At 45.0% G+C, this 12,240-nt stretch overlaps 1 protein-coding gene across 1 annotated transcript in view; it reads left to right on the top strand.

Annotated features, from left to right (window-relative positions):
• The window catches only part of ABCC2 (ATP binding cassette subfamily C member 2), a 60,693-nt gene extending 49,508 nt beyond the window's left edge, over positions 1-11,185 (top strand). The window contains exons 26-32 of the mRNA XM_010356079.2: positions 1,476-1,602; positions 3,138-3,239; positions 3,660-3,803; positions 4,963-5,121; positions 6,322-6,488; positions 9,974-10,168; positions 10,874-11,185. Coding sequence (XP_010354381.1) covers positions 1,476-1,602; positions 3,138-3,239; positions 3,660-3,803; positions 4,963-5,121; positions 6,322-6,488; positions 9,974-10,168; positions 10,874-11,003 — 1,024 coding nt within the window. The 3' untranslated portion in view covers positions 11,004-11,185. The remainder of the gene's footprint in view (positions 1-1,475; positions 1,603-3,137; positions 3,240-3,659; positions 3,804-4,962; positions 5,122-6,321; positions 6,489-9,973; positions 10,169-10,873) is intronic.
• The last annotated feature ends 1,055 nt before the right edge of the window (positions 11,186-12,240 follow it).

Raw genomic sequence — 12,240 nt, 5'->3', positions numbered from 1 at the left:
GCTCAGTATTATTTGGAATATGGAAAGGTCAGAAGTTTGATTGTAAAGACATTTTATTTCTTAGAGACTTTCCAACAAGGAAAAAGCATGTAAGTAAATCTTATTAGACCTTCACTGTAAAGTACATATCATATTTATTCATACACATGCTGGAATTATTGGTGTGGACATTTAAATACATTTTCTTTGGGAAAGTCCTTTTTTTTTTTTTTGAAGGAGTTTCCCTCTTGTTGCCTAGGCTGGAGTGCAGTGGTGCAATCTCAGCTCACCACAACCTCTGCCTCCTGGGTTCAAGCAATTCTCCTGCCTCAGCCTCCCAAGTAGCTGGGATTACAGGCATGCACCACCATGCCCAGTTAATTTTTTTTTATTTTTAGTAGAGATGGGGTTTCTCCATGTTGGTCAGGCTGGTCTTGAACTCTCTACCTCAGGTGATTTGCCTGCCTTGGCCTCCCACAGTGCTGGGATTACAGGCGTGAGCCACCACGCCCGGCCTGGGAAAGTCCATTTTTATAAACTGTGTCTATACACATGTTCTCTTCAGTTCTCTATGAAATCCCAGTGTATATACCTGTGGCCAACTCGCACCTAACTTCCTTTCACCCTCAGCTTCTTCTTCCCCTTTTACAAATGCTGAAATCAAACAGGGCACGTTGACCCTTCCTGTGGTGCTTACTTTTTAATCTTACATATGGATTCACTACAGCATTGCTTCCCCAGCCTGATCAAAAGAAGTCATTTGGAGCGTTCATTTAAAATGCAGATTCTTGGCCGGGAGCAATGGCTCATACCTGTAATTCCAGCACTTTGGGAGACTGATATAAGCAGATCACGTGAACCCAGGCGTTCAAGACCAGCCTGGACAACATGATGAAATCCAGGCTCTACAGAAAACACACACACACACACAATTAGCTGGGTTCGGTGGTGTGCACCTATAGTTCCAGCTACTTGGGAGGTTGAGGTGGGAGGATGGCTTGAGCCCCGGAGGTCGAGGCTGCAGTGAGCCATGATCACACCACTGCACTCTAGCCTTGGTGACAGAGCAAGACCTTGTCTCATAAAACAAAAACAAACAGAAAAAATGCATATTCTTGAATCCCATCCTAGACGCCCTGAAATCAGAATCTTAAAGGAAGGGGTCCAGAAATTTTCCACCTGAATTTGTAACATTGTATACTAACAGTTGCCCTAGGTGATTCTTATGATTTGGTGAGTTTGGTGGACATTGCACTGTAGGATTCCCTTAGTTCAGCAAAGCCCTCTAGGATCTGTAAAATGCAATTTGTTTTCTTAAAAATAATATCAATAGGCTTTTAGGAAAACATGTTGTTTCTAAGTCAAATTGAAGCATCGCCTAAGAGTGCAGCCTGATCGAGTCAAACCCTCTGAGAATGTTCTGTGAACGCCAAGGTTGCTGGTTAAGATGAGGACGTGATCAATGACACCCACTCTCTTGTTCTGTTGCCCCACAGGTGGCTAGCAATTCGCCTGGAGCTGGTTGGGAACCTGCTTGTCTTCTTTTCAGCCTTGATGATGGTTATCTATAGAGATACCCTAAGTGGGGACACTGTTGGCTTTGTTCTGTCCAATGCACTCAATGTGAGTTTGAAGGTTGAGAGTCTGGTTTCGTTAGTGCGCTTACTCTTAAATTAAGCCTGATGTATACTGTGGAGTCTGTGCTCTTGATTCCTTCTTAAACCCAGAGGGACTAAGGGAGACTGAGGTTTAAACCCTGGCTCCATCTTTTACCCATGGACATGCTCTTTACTCTTCCTAAGTAGACATGAATGCCATCTAGAAAACTGGACATAAATGTTGACCTTAGGGCTTAAGAAGGCAATTTCACATGTTTCAATCTAATTGTTCCCTGTCTGCCTCTTTGCTTGGTTCTAGTTAAAAGAGAGAATACATAACTTTCTTCTCTAGAATGTAGCAGTAATCAGAAAGCCTTTTTGAACAAATAATTCCTCCTGTGTTTATTTTTCTTAGATGGTAGAATAATTGGAGGTAATTCTAATAAAGAACATAGAGTCTGATAAAACTATAGCATGTGTCTCACTGCAGCATCCCCAGCATGACTAGGGGATACATGGCAGGCATGGTTCTTTTCTAGCACCTAAGACAGTGGCTGGCACTACCGTAATTATTCAATCAATATTTGTTATAAATGAGTCATTTGACCATCGTTTTGAACTAATTTTTTTTAGTTCAAAGAGATTTGCATAGTTATATGTGGGCTTTATATAATAGTGCTGTCTTCATTAGAAGTTAATAAGGCTAGTGGAGCGCAGTGGCTCACACCTGCAATCCCAGCACTTTGGGAGGCCGAGGCAGGTGGATCAACTGAGGTCAGGAGTTTGAGACCAGCCTGGCCAACATGGTGAAACCCCATCTCTACTAAAAATACAAAAATTAGCCAGGCGTGGTGGCGGTACCTGTAATCCCAGCTACTAGGGAGGCAAGAGACTGCAGTCACTTAGTTCCTTGTGTCACTGCCCTTTCATTCCCTTATTTCTAGGCTTTTTAGCCCAGGACAGGCAAGGTAAATAGGAAACTATTATATTGAACCAAAACAAAATGACTCAAATACCAGCAATTACATATGCTTCAATCTACACAAAGTGGATACTCTGAGTCCCCATGATTCTGTCCTCTGCTATCTATGGCTCCCTTTCTCTAACCACCATTTGCTCAACAAAAACTCCCTGTGCATATATGCAAACTCCTGAGTCTTTTCCTGAGAGAAGTTTGCATCTGAGTAATCTACAGATTCCCTGGCCTGGATCATGCCTTTCTCTGATTCACAAAGAACACTAGGCATACAGGCAGGAGGCCTGACCTCTGCTCCCACTCCACCCATTGCCAGACTCTCCAATTCCAGCTTTAGCCCAAACCACTAGACACTCACATTGCCCTTTGCATGAGCACCTAATTGTTCTGCAGCCATTCGATGCACTGCTCTTAATTCCTTCCCCAAGGAGGCAAGGATTGTCTTTCTTATGCTTTTCCTTACTCCCTTGCAGAGCCCAGCACAGTGCTGGGTACAAAGTTAGCACTGGATTGTCCTTGTGGTTTGAGTGGTTGAGTTGAGTTTTGTGCCTATGATGATTTTCAGTCTTCTGGTTTTTCTGTAGATCACACAAACCCTGAACTGGCTGGTGAGGATGACATCAGAAATAGAGACCAACATTGTGGCAGCTGAGCGAATAACTGAGTACACAAAAGTGGAAAATGAGGTAAGGAGGAACTGGAAGAATCCAGGGACAAGGCAAAAACAACATGCAACTCCTTCAAGGGTGCATCTTTAGAATTTCTCCATATTTCACATGGGCCCATAATGGGTCCCTAAAGTTTCCTTTCCTCTAACTCAAAGGACCTAATTTCTTCAAGCTTAGAATAGGAAATGGTTTAGGGGATGTCAAGTCTTGGAACATACCACGGAGATCTATAGCACAAGCTTGTGGTGTATTTTTCTTTAACTGAATAAGGTAGGAACTTTCCAAAGTACAAGTGCAGTTCATTCTATCAAATGCAGAGGCCATTAGGTAGCCGGGACACTGCTACCCTTCTCCTGTTCTATGACACGAGTCATGGGTGGACTGTTCGGCTGAGTTGCCACCTTATAAAACTTACTTCTCATCTTGTCTCCTTGCCAGGCACCCTGGGTGACTGATCAGAGGCCTCCGCCAGATTGGCCCAGCAAAGGCAAGATCCAGTTTAACAACTACCAAGTGCGGTACCGACCTGAGCTGGATCTGGTCCTCAGAGGGATCACTTGTGACATCGGTAGCATGGAGAAGGTAGGTGGAGTGAAGCAAGGCCTGGATGGGAGGCCTTGTGATCAAACAGCAATTGGACAGAGTAGAGAGCAGCTGGGCCCTAAGCCTTCATCATTTGAATGGAGGGAGAGGGTCAGGGCACTTCCTCTGCCCTGGGGAGGTGTGGGGACACAGTATCAGAGGGAAGGATAGCAGCCAGGAATCACACAGACTTACTGCAGCTGTCGGGGCCTTCTGCTCAGCTCCTCCCTGCCTCCTAGCCAGCTGACCAGGGCCCCTTTCCTGTTAAGGTTCACAGTATGCAGAGAGGAAGTCAGGAAGGAAACAAGGGGGCGTCCAGGCCTGGTGAAGGAACTGTTGAGAATAGCAGTGTGGAGGGTTGTCCCTGAAGGAAGAATGGCCCAGTTCTCCTCCCAGTCTTCAAAGTCAGGCACCCTCCTTAGGTGCTGTTGTTTTCCGAGGACTTGGGGTCTGATGAGCAAGGACACTGAAGTCCAGATCAGAGTCTGGCTCTCAGCTGGTGGCAGACCTAATCTTTCCCTTCTTCACAAGGATTTTTCTTTTTTCTTTATTTTTATTTTTATTTATTTATTCATTTATTTTTTGAGATGGAGTCTCACTCTATTACCCAGGCTGGAGTGTAGTGGTGCAATCTTGGCTCACTGCAACCTCTGCTTCCCGGGTTCAAGTGATTTTCCTACTCAGACTCCCAAGTAGCTGGGACTACATGTGCACACCACCATACCTGGCTAATTTTTTTGGTATTTTTAGTAGAGATGGGGTTTCACCATGTTGACCAGGCTGGTCTTGAACTCCTGGCCTCAGGTGATCTGCCCGCCTTGGCCTCCCAAAGTGCTGGGATTACAGGCATGAGCGACCACTCCTGGCCTAAACAAGGATTTTGTTTTTATCTATAAGTTCCAATAATAATTGTAACAACAGCTGCCAAGAGAGTCCATTTCAAACAGTGACTATAGTTCTCAGCAAACAATGATTTTTGACATCTTTTTCTGACATCCGGGTACTTTTTTCCTCACCAAAACCAAAATCAGTTTAGTATCTTAGAGATGGAGTAGCCAATCACTGCGTCTTACCTCCTGTGACTGTGAATGCCCTGGCTAAATAACTTCTCCCCAAGAATTACATGTGGAACTAATGTGTAAGGGAATTATATTCACAGATTGGTGTGGTGGGCAGGACAGGAGCTGGAAAGTCATCCCTCACAAACTGCCTCTTCAGAATCTTAGAGGCTGCCGGTGGTCAGATCATCATTGATGGAGTAGATATTGCTTCCATTGGGCTCCACGACCTCCGAGAGAAGCTGACCATCATCCCCCAGGTGAGCTCTAGAACTTACTCGGGCACATGCCATGGGGAGCAGCTTGTTTTACAGGAAACATATGCAGCTTCTTCTTGATGTCTATTCAGTCAGCCCTGTCAATTCCGCAGTCTACTCCGGATACCTGAGCTAGTTCCCTGGGATGGACACGTCGTTTCCAGGTTTCCAGAACTTAAGTTTTGAAATGTTTGGTAATATGCATTTGTGGCTGCCTGTATCTGACCACTAGGTGGCAGCAACACAACAGAAGTCAAGCAGAGCAGATGATTATTTAGCGTTGCTATAGCCCATGACGGTTTGCAAGACTTCTGCAATCAGCATTAGCAGTTTTGCCGCTGAAGCTTGAAGCCATTAAGCTTTATACTTCCCATTTGCTATGGTTAAAAGGTAGAGGAGGGAATTTGCTGCAGGTTTCTGCCAGCAAGCGGAACGCTTCGTGCATCAGCAGGAAAGATTTCCCCTCGGCTTCCTCTCCGGATCCTGCCAGATAAGGATTGCTGCGGGGTCCCTAGGCTCCTCCGCAGCGCGCGGTCCCTCAGAACTTTCCCCCTCCGCCCACGGCAGCCCAGTTCCTCTAGGGGTAGCTTTGGTCTGTCTGGTGTTTGCTCAGTTCGATAGTCTTTTCTCCAGCCTCTTCAAAAGCGTGACACCTTCTTCTCATGCGGCTGTACTATTGTTTCCTCTACCCTCTTCTGATCCCTCTACCTTGAAACCAGGAGTTTGGGTTTGGGAGGCCGAGGCAGGTAAATCACTGGAGCCCAAAAGTTCAAGATCAGCCTAGGCAACATGGTAAGAATCCATCTTTACAAAAAATTTTAAAAATCAGCCAGGCATGGTGGTGCGTGCCTGTGGTCCCAGCTGCTCGGGAGGCTGAGGTGGGAGGATCACCTGAGCTAAGGACGTCAAGGCTGTAGTGAGTGGTGTTCGTGCCACTGCACTCCAGTCTGGACAACAGAGCGAAACTCGGTCTCAAAAGCAAAACATAAACCGAGGGCTTCTCTTAACCCTGTGCCTAGCCCCTGGCTGGTAGTCACTCCGAGCCTGAGGAGGGCAAACCTTGCGGAAGCTGAACCACAAACCAGCTTCCTGCCTCAGGAATCCACCTCAGGCCAGTCCTATCCGCCATCTCCCAGTCCCGAGGAACTCTGAGGTCCTTTTCTGGCATAAGCCCCAACAGCCCCCTTGTCTCCTCACTTGCAGGACCCCATCCTGTTCTCTGGAAGCCTGAGGATGAATCTCGACCCTTTCAACAACTACTCAGATGAGGAGATTTGGAAGGCCCTGGAGCTGGCTCACCTCAAGTCTTTTGTGGCCAACCTGCAACTTGGGTTATCCCACGAAGTGACAGAGGCCGGTGGCAACCTGAGGTAATGTTCCATAGCCTGCTGCCCCTGCAGGCAGTGAGAGGATGTGAGGGGCCACTCCTCGTGTTCCTCATGTTAGGTGATGCCGGCCATAGAATTTTCATCCGGGTCTGATTCCTAAAGTGTAAAATGAACCTGTTGTAAACTTCACAAGATAAAATAGATGTGAAAGTGCTTCAAAAAACTCTTGAAAACTGGCCAGGCACAGTGGCTCACGCCTGTAGTCCCAGCACTCTGGGAGGCTGAGGCAGGTAGATCACCTGACATCAGGAGTTGGAGACCAGCCTGGTCAACATGGTGAAACCTTGTCTCTACTAAAAATACAAAAAGTAGCCGGGCATGGTGGTGGGCCCCTATAGTCCCAAGCTACTCAGGAGGCTGAGGCAGGAGAATCGCTTAAACCCAGGAGGTGGAGGTTGCAGTGAGCCGAGATTGCGCCACTACACTCCAGCCTGGGCAACAGAGCAAGACTCTGTCTAAAAAAAATAATAATAAAAAAAAATAACTCTTGAAAACCTTTGTTATTGGCCGAGCGCAGTGGCTCATGCCTGTAATCCCAGCGCTTTGGGAGGCTGAGGCCGGTGGATCGTGAGTTCAGGAGTTCAAGACCAGCCTGGCCAAGATGGTGAAACCCCATCTCTACTAAAAATACAAAAAATTAATTGGGTGTGGTGGCGGGCACCTGTAATCTCAGCTACTCAGGAGGCTGAGGCAGAGAATTGCTTGAACCTGGGAGGCAGAGGTTGCAGTGAGCCGAGATCGCACCACTGCACTCCAGCCTGGGAGACAGAGCAAGATTCCATCTCAAAAAAAAAAAAAAAGAGAAAAACTTTGTTATTAAATGTAATCCTCATATGATATTACACAATGTGAGCTTACACATCCCACAGTTGTGGAGAACCACAGAAAGCAGAGGCTCCCAGCTGTGCACAATCAGGATGAAAATAGTCTGGCTGCCTGGTCCAACCCTAGAGTCTGATTTAATTGTATGAGGTTAGACTGGACTTGGGGAGTTTTAAAGGATCCCTACAAGGCTGTTAAGCGCATCCCAGTTTAAAAATGACTGATCTAAAGAGCATGCGGATGACAGGGAACGTGACGTCTGTAAAGTCCTTAGGCACTGCTGAAACACCTGAAATCAACAAAAGACTCTTGGCTTTCAGTTATTTTTACCTTTCCAAAACATTTTTACATAGTTGACAGTTCACTTCTGGCCTTCACTGTATGTTTGCCTGTCCATTAATAAGTTGACCTGGCATTTTTTCCTGTAACATTTTTGTTTTTCCTTCCATACACCGAAGTTCTGCCCTCAGCCAAAGCCCACTACTCATGGACAGGTCTTGCTCCTGTCCCAGTTGCCTCAGTGGTGTTGGCAGGGAATAGGCCATTTGCAAGTTGAAGCTCAGGAAGGAAGGGAGGGCTCAGTAACTGATTCATGGACCAGCCGCTCTGGCTTCACCTGGGAGATGCTGCACATGCAGAATCTCAGGGTGTAGACCTACTCACCTGAATCTGCATTTTAGCAAGATTCCCAGGTGATTTGTGTGCACATTACACTTGAGAAGCACTGCCTAGAGTTTTGTGATTAACTAGGCTGCAAGCTAAAATCACCCAGGAAGCTTTAAAACTCCCAATGCCTAAACTGTAGCCCAGACCAATTGAATCAGGGACCCAGGTGATTTCAGTGTGTAGCCCCAGGGAACAAGCCCTGGTAGAGAGCTTCGGCAGTTTACTTTCCCTCCACAACAGGTCTAGCAACTAGCAGGACTCAAGTAGGTCTTTAGGCCAGTGTAAAAGATCATTCAAACATTCAGTCAGCAAAAATGTAGTAACACCAGCTCATGCCTGTAATCCCAGCACTTTGGGAGGCTGACGCAGGCAGATCACCTGATGTCGGGAGTTTGAGACCAGCCTGACCAACATGGAGACACCCCATCACTACTAAAAATACAAAATTAGCTGGGCATGGTGGCACATGCCTGTAATCCCAGCTGTAATCCCTTGGGAGGCTGAGGCAGGCGAATTGCTTGAACCCGGGAGGCAGAGGTTGCAGTGAGCTGAGATTGCACCATTGCACTCCAGCCTGGGCAACAAGAGCAAAACTCCGTCTCAAAACAAAACAAAACAGTAATAACACCTACTATGTGCCAGGTACTGAAAATACAGAGGCAAAGAGAGACACAACCCAGACTTCCTAGCGCTTACAGCGTAATGAAGACAGACGTGTGACAGTAAATGCCAGTACAGTCCGTGCTACAGAGAGGACATGTGGGATGCTATGGTAGGGTGCAATGGGAGGCCTTGACATTTCTGGTTTATAAAAACAAAAATCATGCCATCTTTCTCCTGTCCGAGCTGAGAGATGCTTAAATGGTATTACCAATGCATTGATTTCAGACCTGAGTTTCAAATCTGGACCAGGGGACTAAAACTTACATTTCTCTGTTGAATGATGGGCAAGTTCAGCTGGGCAAGAGCAGCTGAAAGCCAAAGTGGCGCCTCAGCAACAGAGTCTGTTACTCTGAAGTCCAAAGCGTACATGACACTTGGGGCCAGGCAGGAGTTTGGTACAAGCTAAGTAAATAGTTTTTCAGCGTCTCTGATCTTACATTACGGGGGAAAACTGGAAGTTCATCTTGGGTAACTTCTCATCTCCTGCAGAAATTTTCTTACAGAGAATTACAGAACTTTAGCCACCCCCTGTTTAATATGTTCCCTAATGGCCACAGCAGGAAAGAGCAATTAGCAAATTCCTGAATATTTCCTTCACATCATTTCCCAAAGCTTCTTTATGTAAGTAAGAGGTCCAGCCTTCATTACAGGCTTTTAGCAAATTAAAGCCATTTGCATTTTACAAGCATATTTGAATTCCACATACATTGCATCTCACACCAAGACATCACGTTCATTAGACAGCTTCATCTCTAATCAAGGCAGAAGGCTTTGAAAAAATAGCCTTGAGATTAGAATTACACATTAAAATAATAAATGGATTTGCTAAGGCCACAAAGAAATGCCACTGGGGCATTCTAGTGTAGTTCCTCCCTATATTAATGGTTTCAGGTCAAATACTGCTAAAGTAAACTTGGTGACATTCATGTTGTTTTGGAAATGTTGCTATCATGGCAACCAAATGCAAAGCATTGTTCCTGGGTCAGTGTTATCCAAACTTGTTTAAGCATAAAAATGACCTGGGGTGCTTAGTAAAAAGGCACGTTCCTAGGCTCCTCCCCACTCTGATTGAGTAAAGCAGGGGCCCAGAAATATGACTTTTTAATTAAGTACTTGGGGTGGGTCTTCAATTGGGGAAGTTTGAAAAACGATGCTCACAATAACAACGTACGGCTCGTTGAAGAGGCCCAAACATTCCAGGGCAATTTTGGAGTGGGGGTTTTGAAAGTCTCATCTGGAACATGAAAATGGTCCCCTGCCCTGCGTCTTTCCTTGGTCCTTAAGAGCTAACGCATAGCTGCTTCTATTGGCTGCAGCATAGGCCAGAGGCAGCTGCTGTGCCTGGGCAGGGCTCTGCTTCGGAAATCCAAGATCCTGGTCCTGGATGAGGCCACTGCTGCGGTGGATCTTGAGACAGACAACCTCATTCAGACGACCATCCAAAACGAGTTCGCCCACTGCACAGTGATCACCATCGCCCACAGGCTGCACACCATCATGGACAGTGACAAGTGAGTGTGGGGGGACAGGGCTTGACACAGATGGCTTAACCCTTGCTCTACAGTAACAGTGTCTGCCGGGAAACACCTAATGGCAGAAGGTTTAACAACCACCATATTACTGATGAGGAAACTGAGACTTAGAGATGTCAAGTAATCTGGCCAAAATTTTACATCAAGCGAATGAAAGCGAACGAGGTTAAGGGAACTATTCATATCTTGAGGGTAAAATTGGAAACTGTGTGTTGTAACAATTAACTGGGTATGAGGAGGTGGCAGCTCAAGTGGTGAGAGGCAGATGTTGACCGTAGACCTTCCCAGCTGTCCTGAGCCTCAGCTGCTGCTCTGTGAAATAGCTAGACTCTTTCTATTCCTTCCAGCTGTGTCATACTACAATCAAAGTCAGTAATCTTAGAAAGCTGTTTGGAGATGATAGGCACCCTTTGTAAGCCAATGTATCCTTAAACAATGTGTACTTCTTTTAAAAACTCATGTAAATGGACTCATACTGCCTGTATTCTTCTATTACTTGATTCTTTTGTTCAATATTATTTGCAGAATTCATCCATGTTGATGTGTGTAGCTGTGGCTCATTGATTTTCACTGCTTTGTAACCTTGTCTGACTATACCACAATTTAGTCCTGGTTATTCTTATAAATGCCTAGACTTTGAGATGCTGCTTTCTGAGACTTTTATTTCTTTCTTCCTTGTTTCAGGGTAATGGTCCTAGACAATGGGAAGATTATAGAGTACGGCAGCCCTGAAGAACTGCTACAAACCCCTGGACCCTTTTACTTTATGGCTAAGGAAGCTGGCATTGAGAATGTGAACAGCACAGAATTCTAGCAGAAGCCTCCATGGGTTAGAAAAGGACTATAAGAATAATTTCTTATTTAATTTTATTTTTTGTAAAATACAGAATACATACAAAAGTGTGTATAAAATGTACGTTTTAAAAAAGGATAAGTGAACATCCATGAACCTACTACCCAGGTTAAGAAAGTAAATATCACCAGGTAGTTGAGAAACCCATCGATTGTCTACCTCCATCGTACTTCCTTGCTACCCACCTCTCCCAGGGACAACCCCTGTCCTGAATTTCACGATGATTGTTCCCTTGCCTTTCATTTCCGTTTCATAACCTTGGTATGTGTCTTTATACAATGTATACCCTTTTTTACTTATGTAAGTGGACTGACTCACACTGCATACATCTTCTGTGACTTGATTCTTTTGTTCAGTATTATATTTGAGATTCATCCATGGTGATGCAAATAGGTATGTTATTTTTTTTCACTGCTCTGTAGGCTGGCATTGTGTGAATACAGCACAATGTATCAGTTTTAACATTGGGGATCATTAGCATTATTCTCAGGTTTTTTAAAATTATAAACAATACTACTATGGACATTCTGGTCTACATCTCCTGGCACATATGTAAGAGTTCCTCTAGGGTATAACCTAGGAATGGAGGGTATGCACATGTTTACATGCACTAACTAGCTGGTGCCAAACTAGTAATGCCAACTGAAAACATTGCTGTCAATCTGATGAATATGAATGGATGTATCACTGAGAATTTCATTTGCATTTCCCTGGTATCTATTGGGGATGAATATATTTTCATGTTTCTGATTTGCATTTCCAATCATTTTTTAAATATTGTGTCTGATAATTCCAGTGTCTGGATTCTTTATCTGTTGTTTCCGTTGGTTTTTACTCATGGTATTTTATTTCCTTGTACGTCTTGTGCATTTTTATTATAAGCTTGTTCTCCTTAAAACTTTGTGGACATTCTTTGAGGCCTAAGTTGACCGTGAGTTCTTCCTAAGGGAATTGGGAATGCATTAGCCTGTTGCCTGGGGCATTACCCAGAACCTCTTTGAATGAAATTCTTCACTAAGGGGTTTCAAACCACCGTGCAACCACAATCCCGTACAAGAGCTAGCTTGTGATTTACAGATTCTCGAGGGAGAGTGACAGGTTGGAGATGGGTATGGGGTTTTGTTGTTGTTTTTGACTCCTGCATTCTGCATGGCAGGATCTAGGCCTCTTTACCTGTACATTGCAGGTATAACCCTTT

The sequence above is a fragment of the Rhinopithecus roxellana genome, chromosome 11 (genome assembly GCF_007565055.1).
Source record: "Rhinopithecus roxellana isolate Shanxi Qingling chromosome 11, ASM756505v1, whole genome shotgun sequence".
In the NCBI taxonomy this organism is placed as follows: Eukaryota; Metazoa; Chordata; class Mammalia; order Primates; family Cercopithecidae; genus Rhinopithecus; species Rhinopithecus roxellana.
The sequence above is the reverse complement of the archived record's forward strand: the minus strand, read 5'-3'. Positions and strand labels throughout refer to the sequence as shown.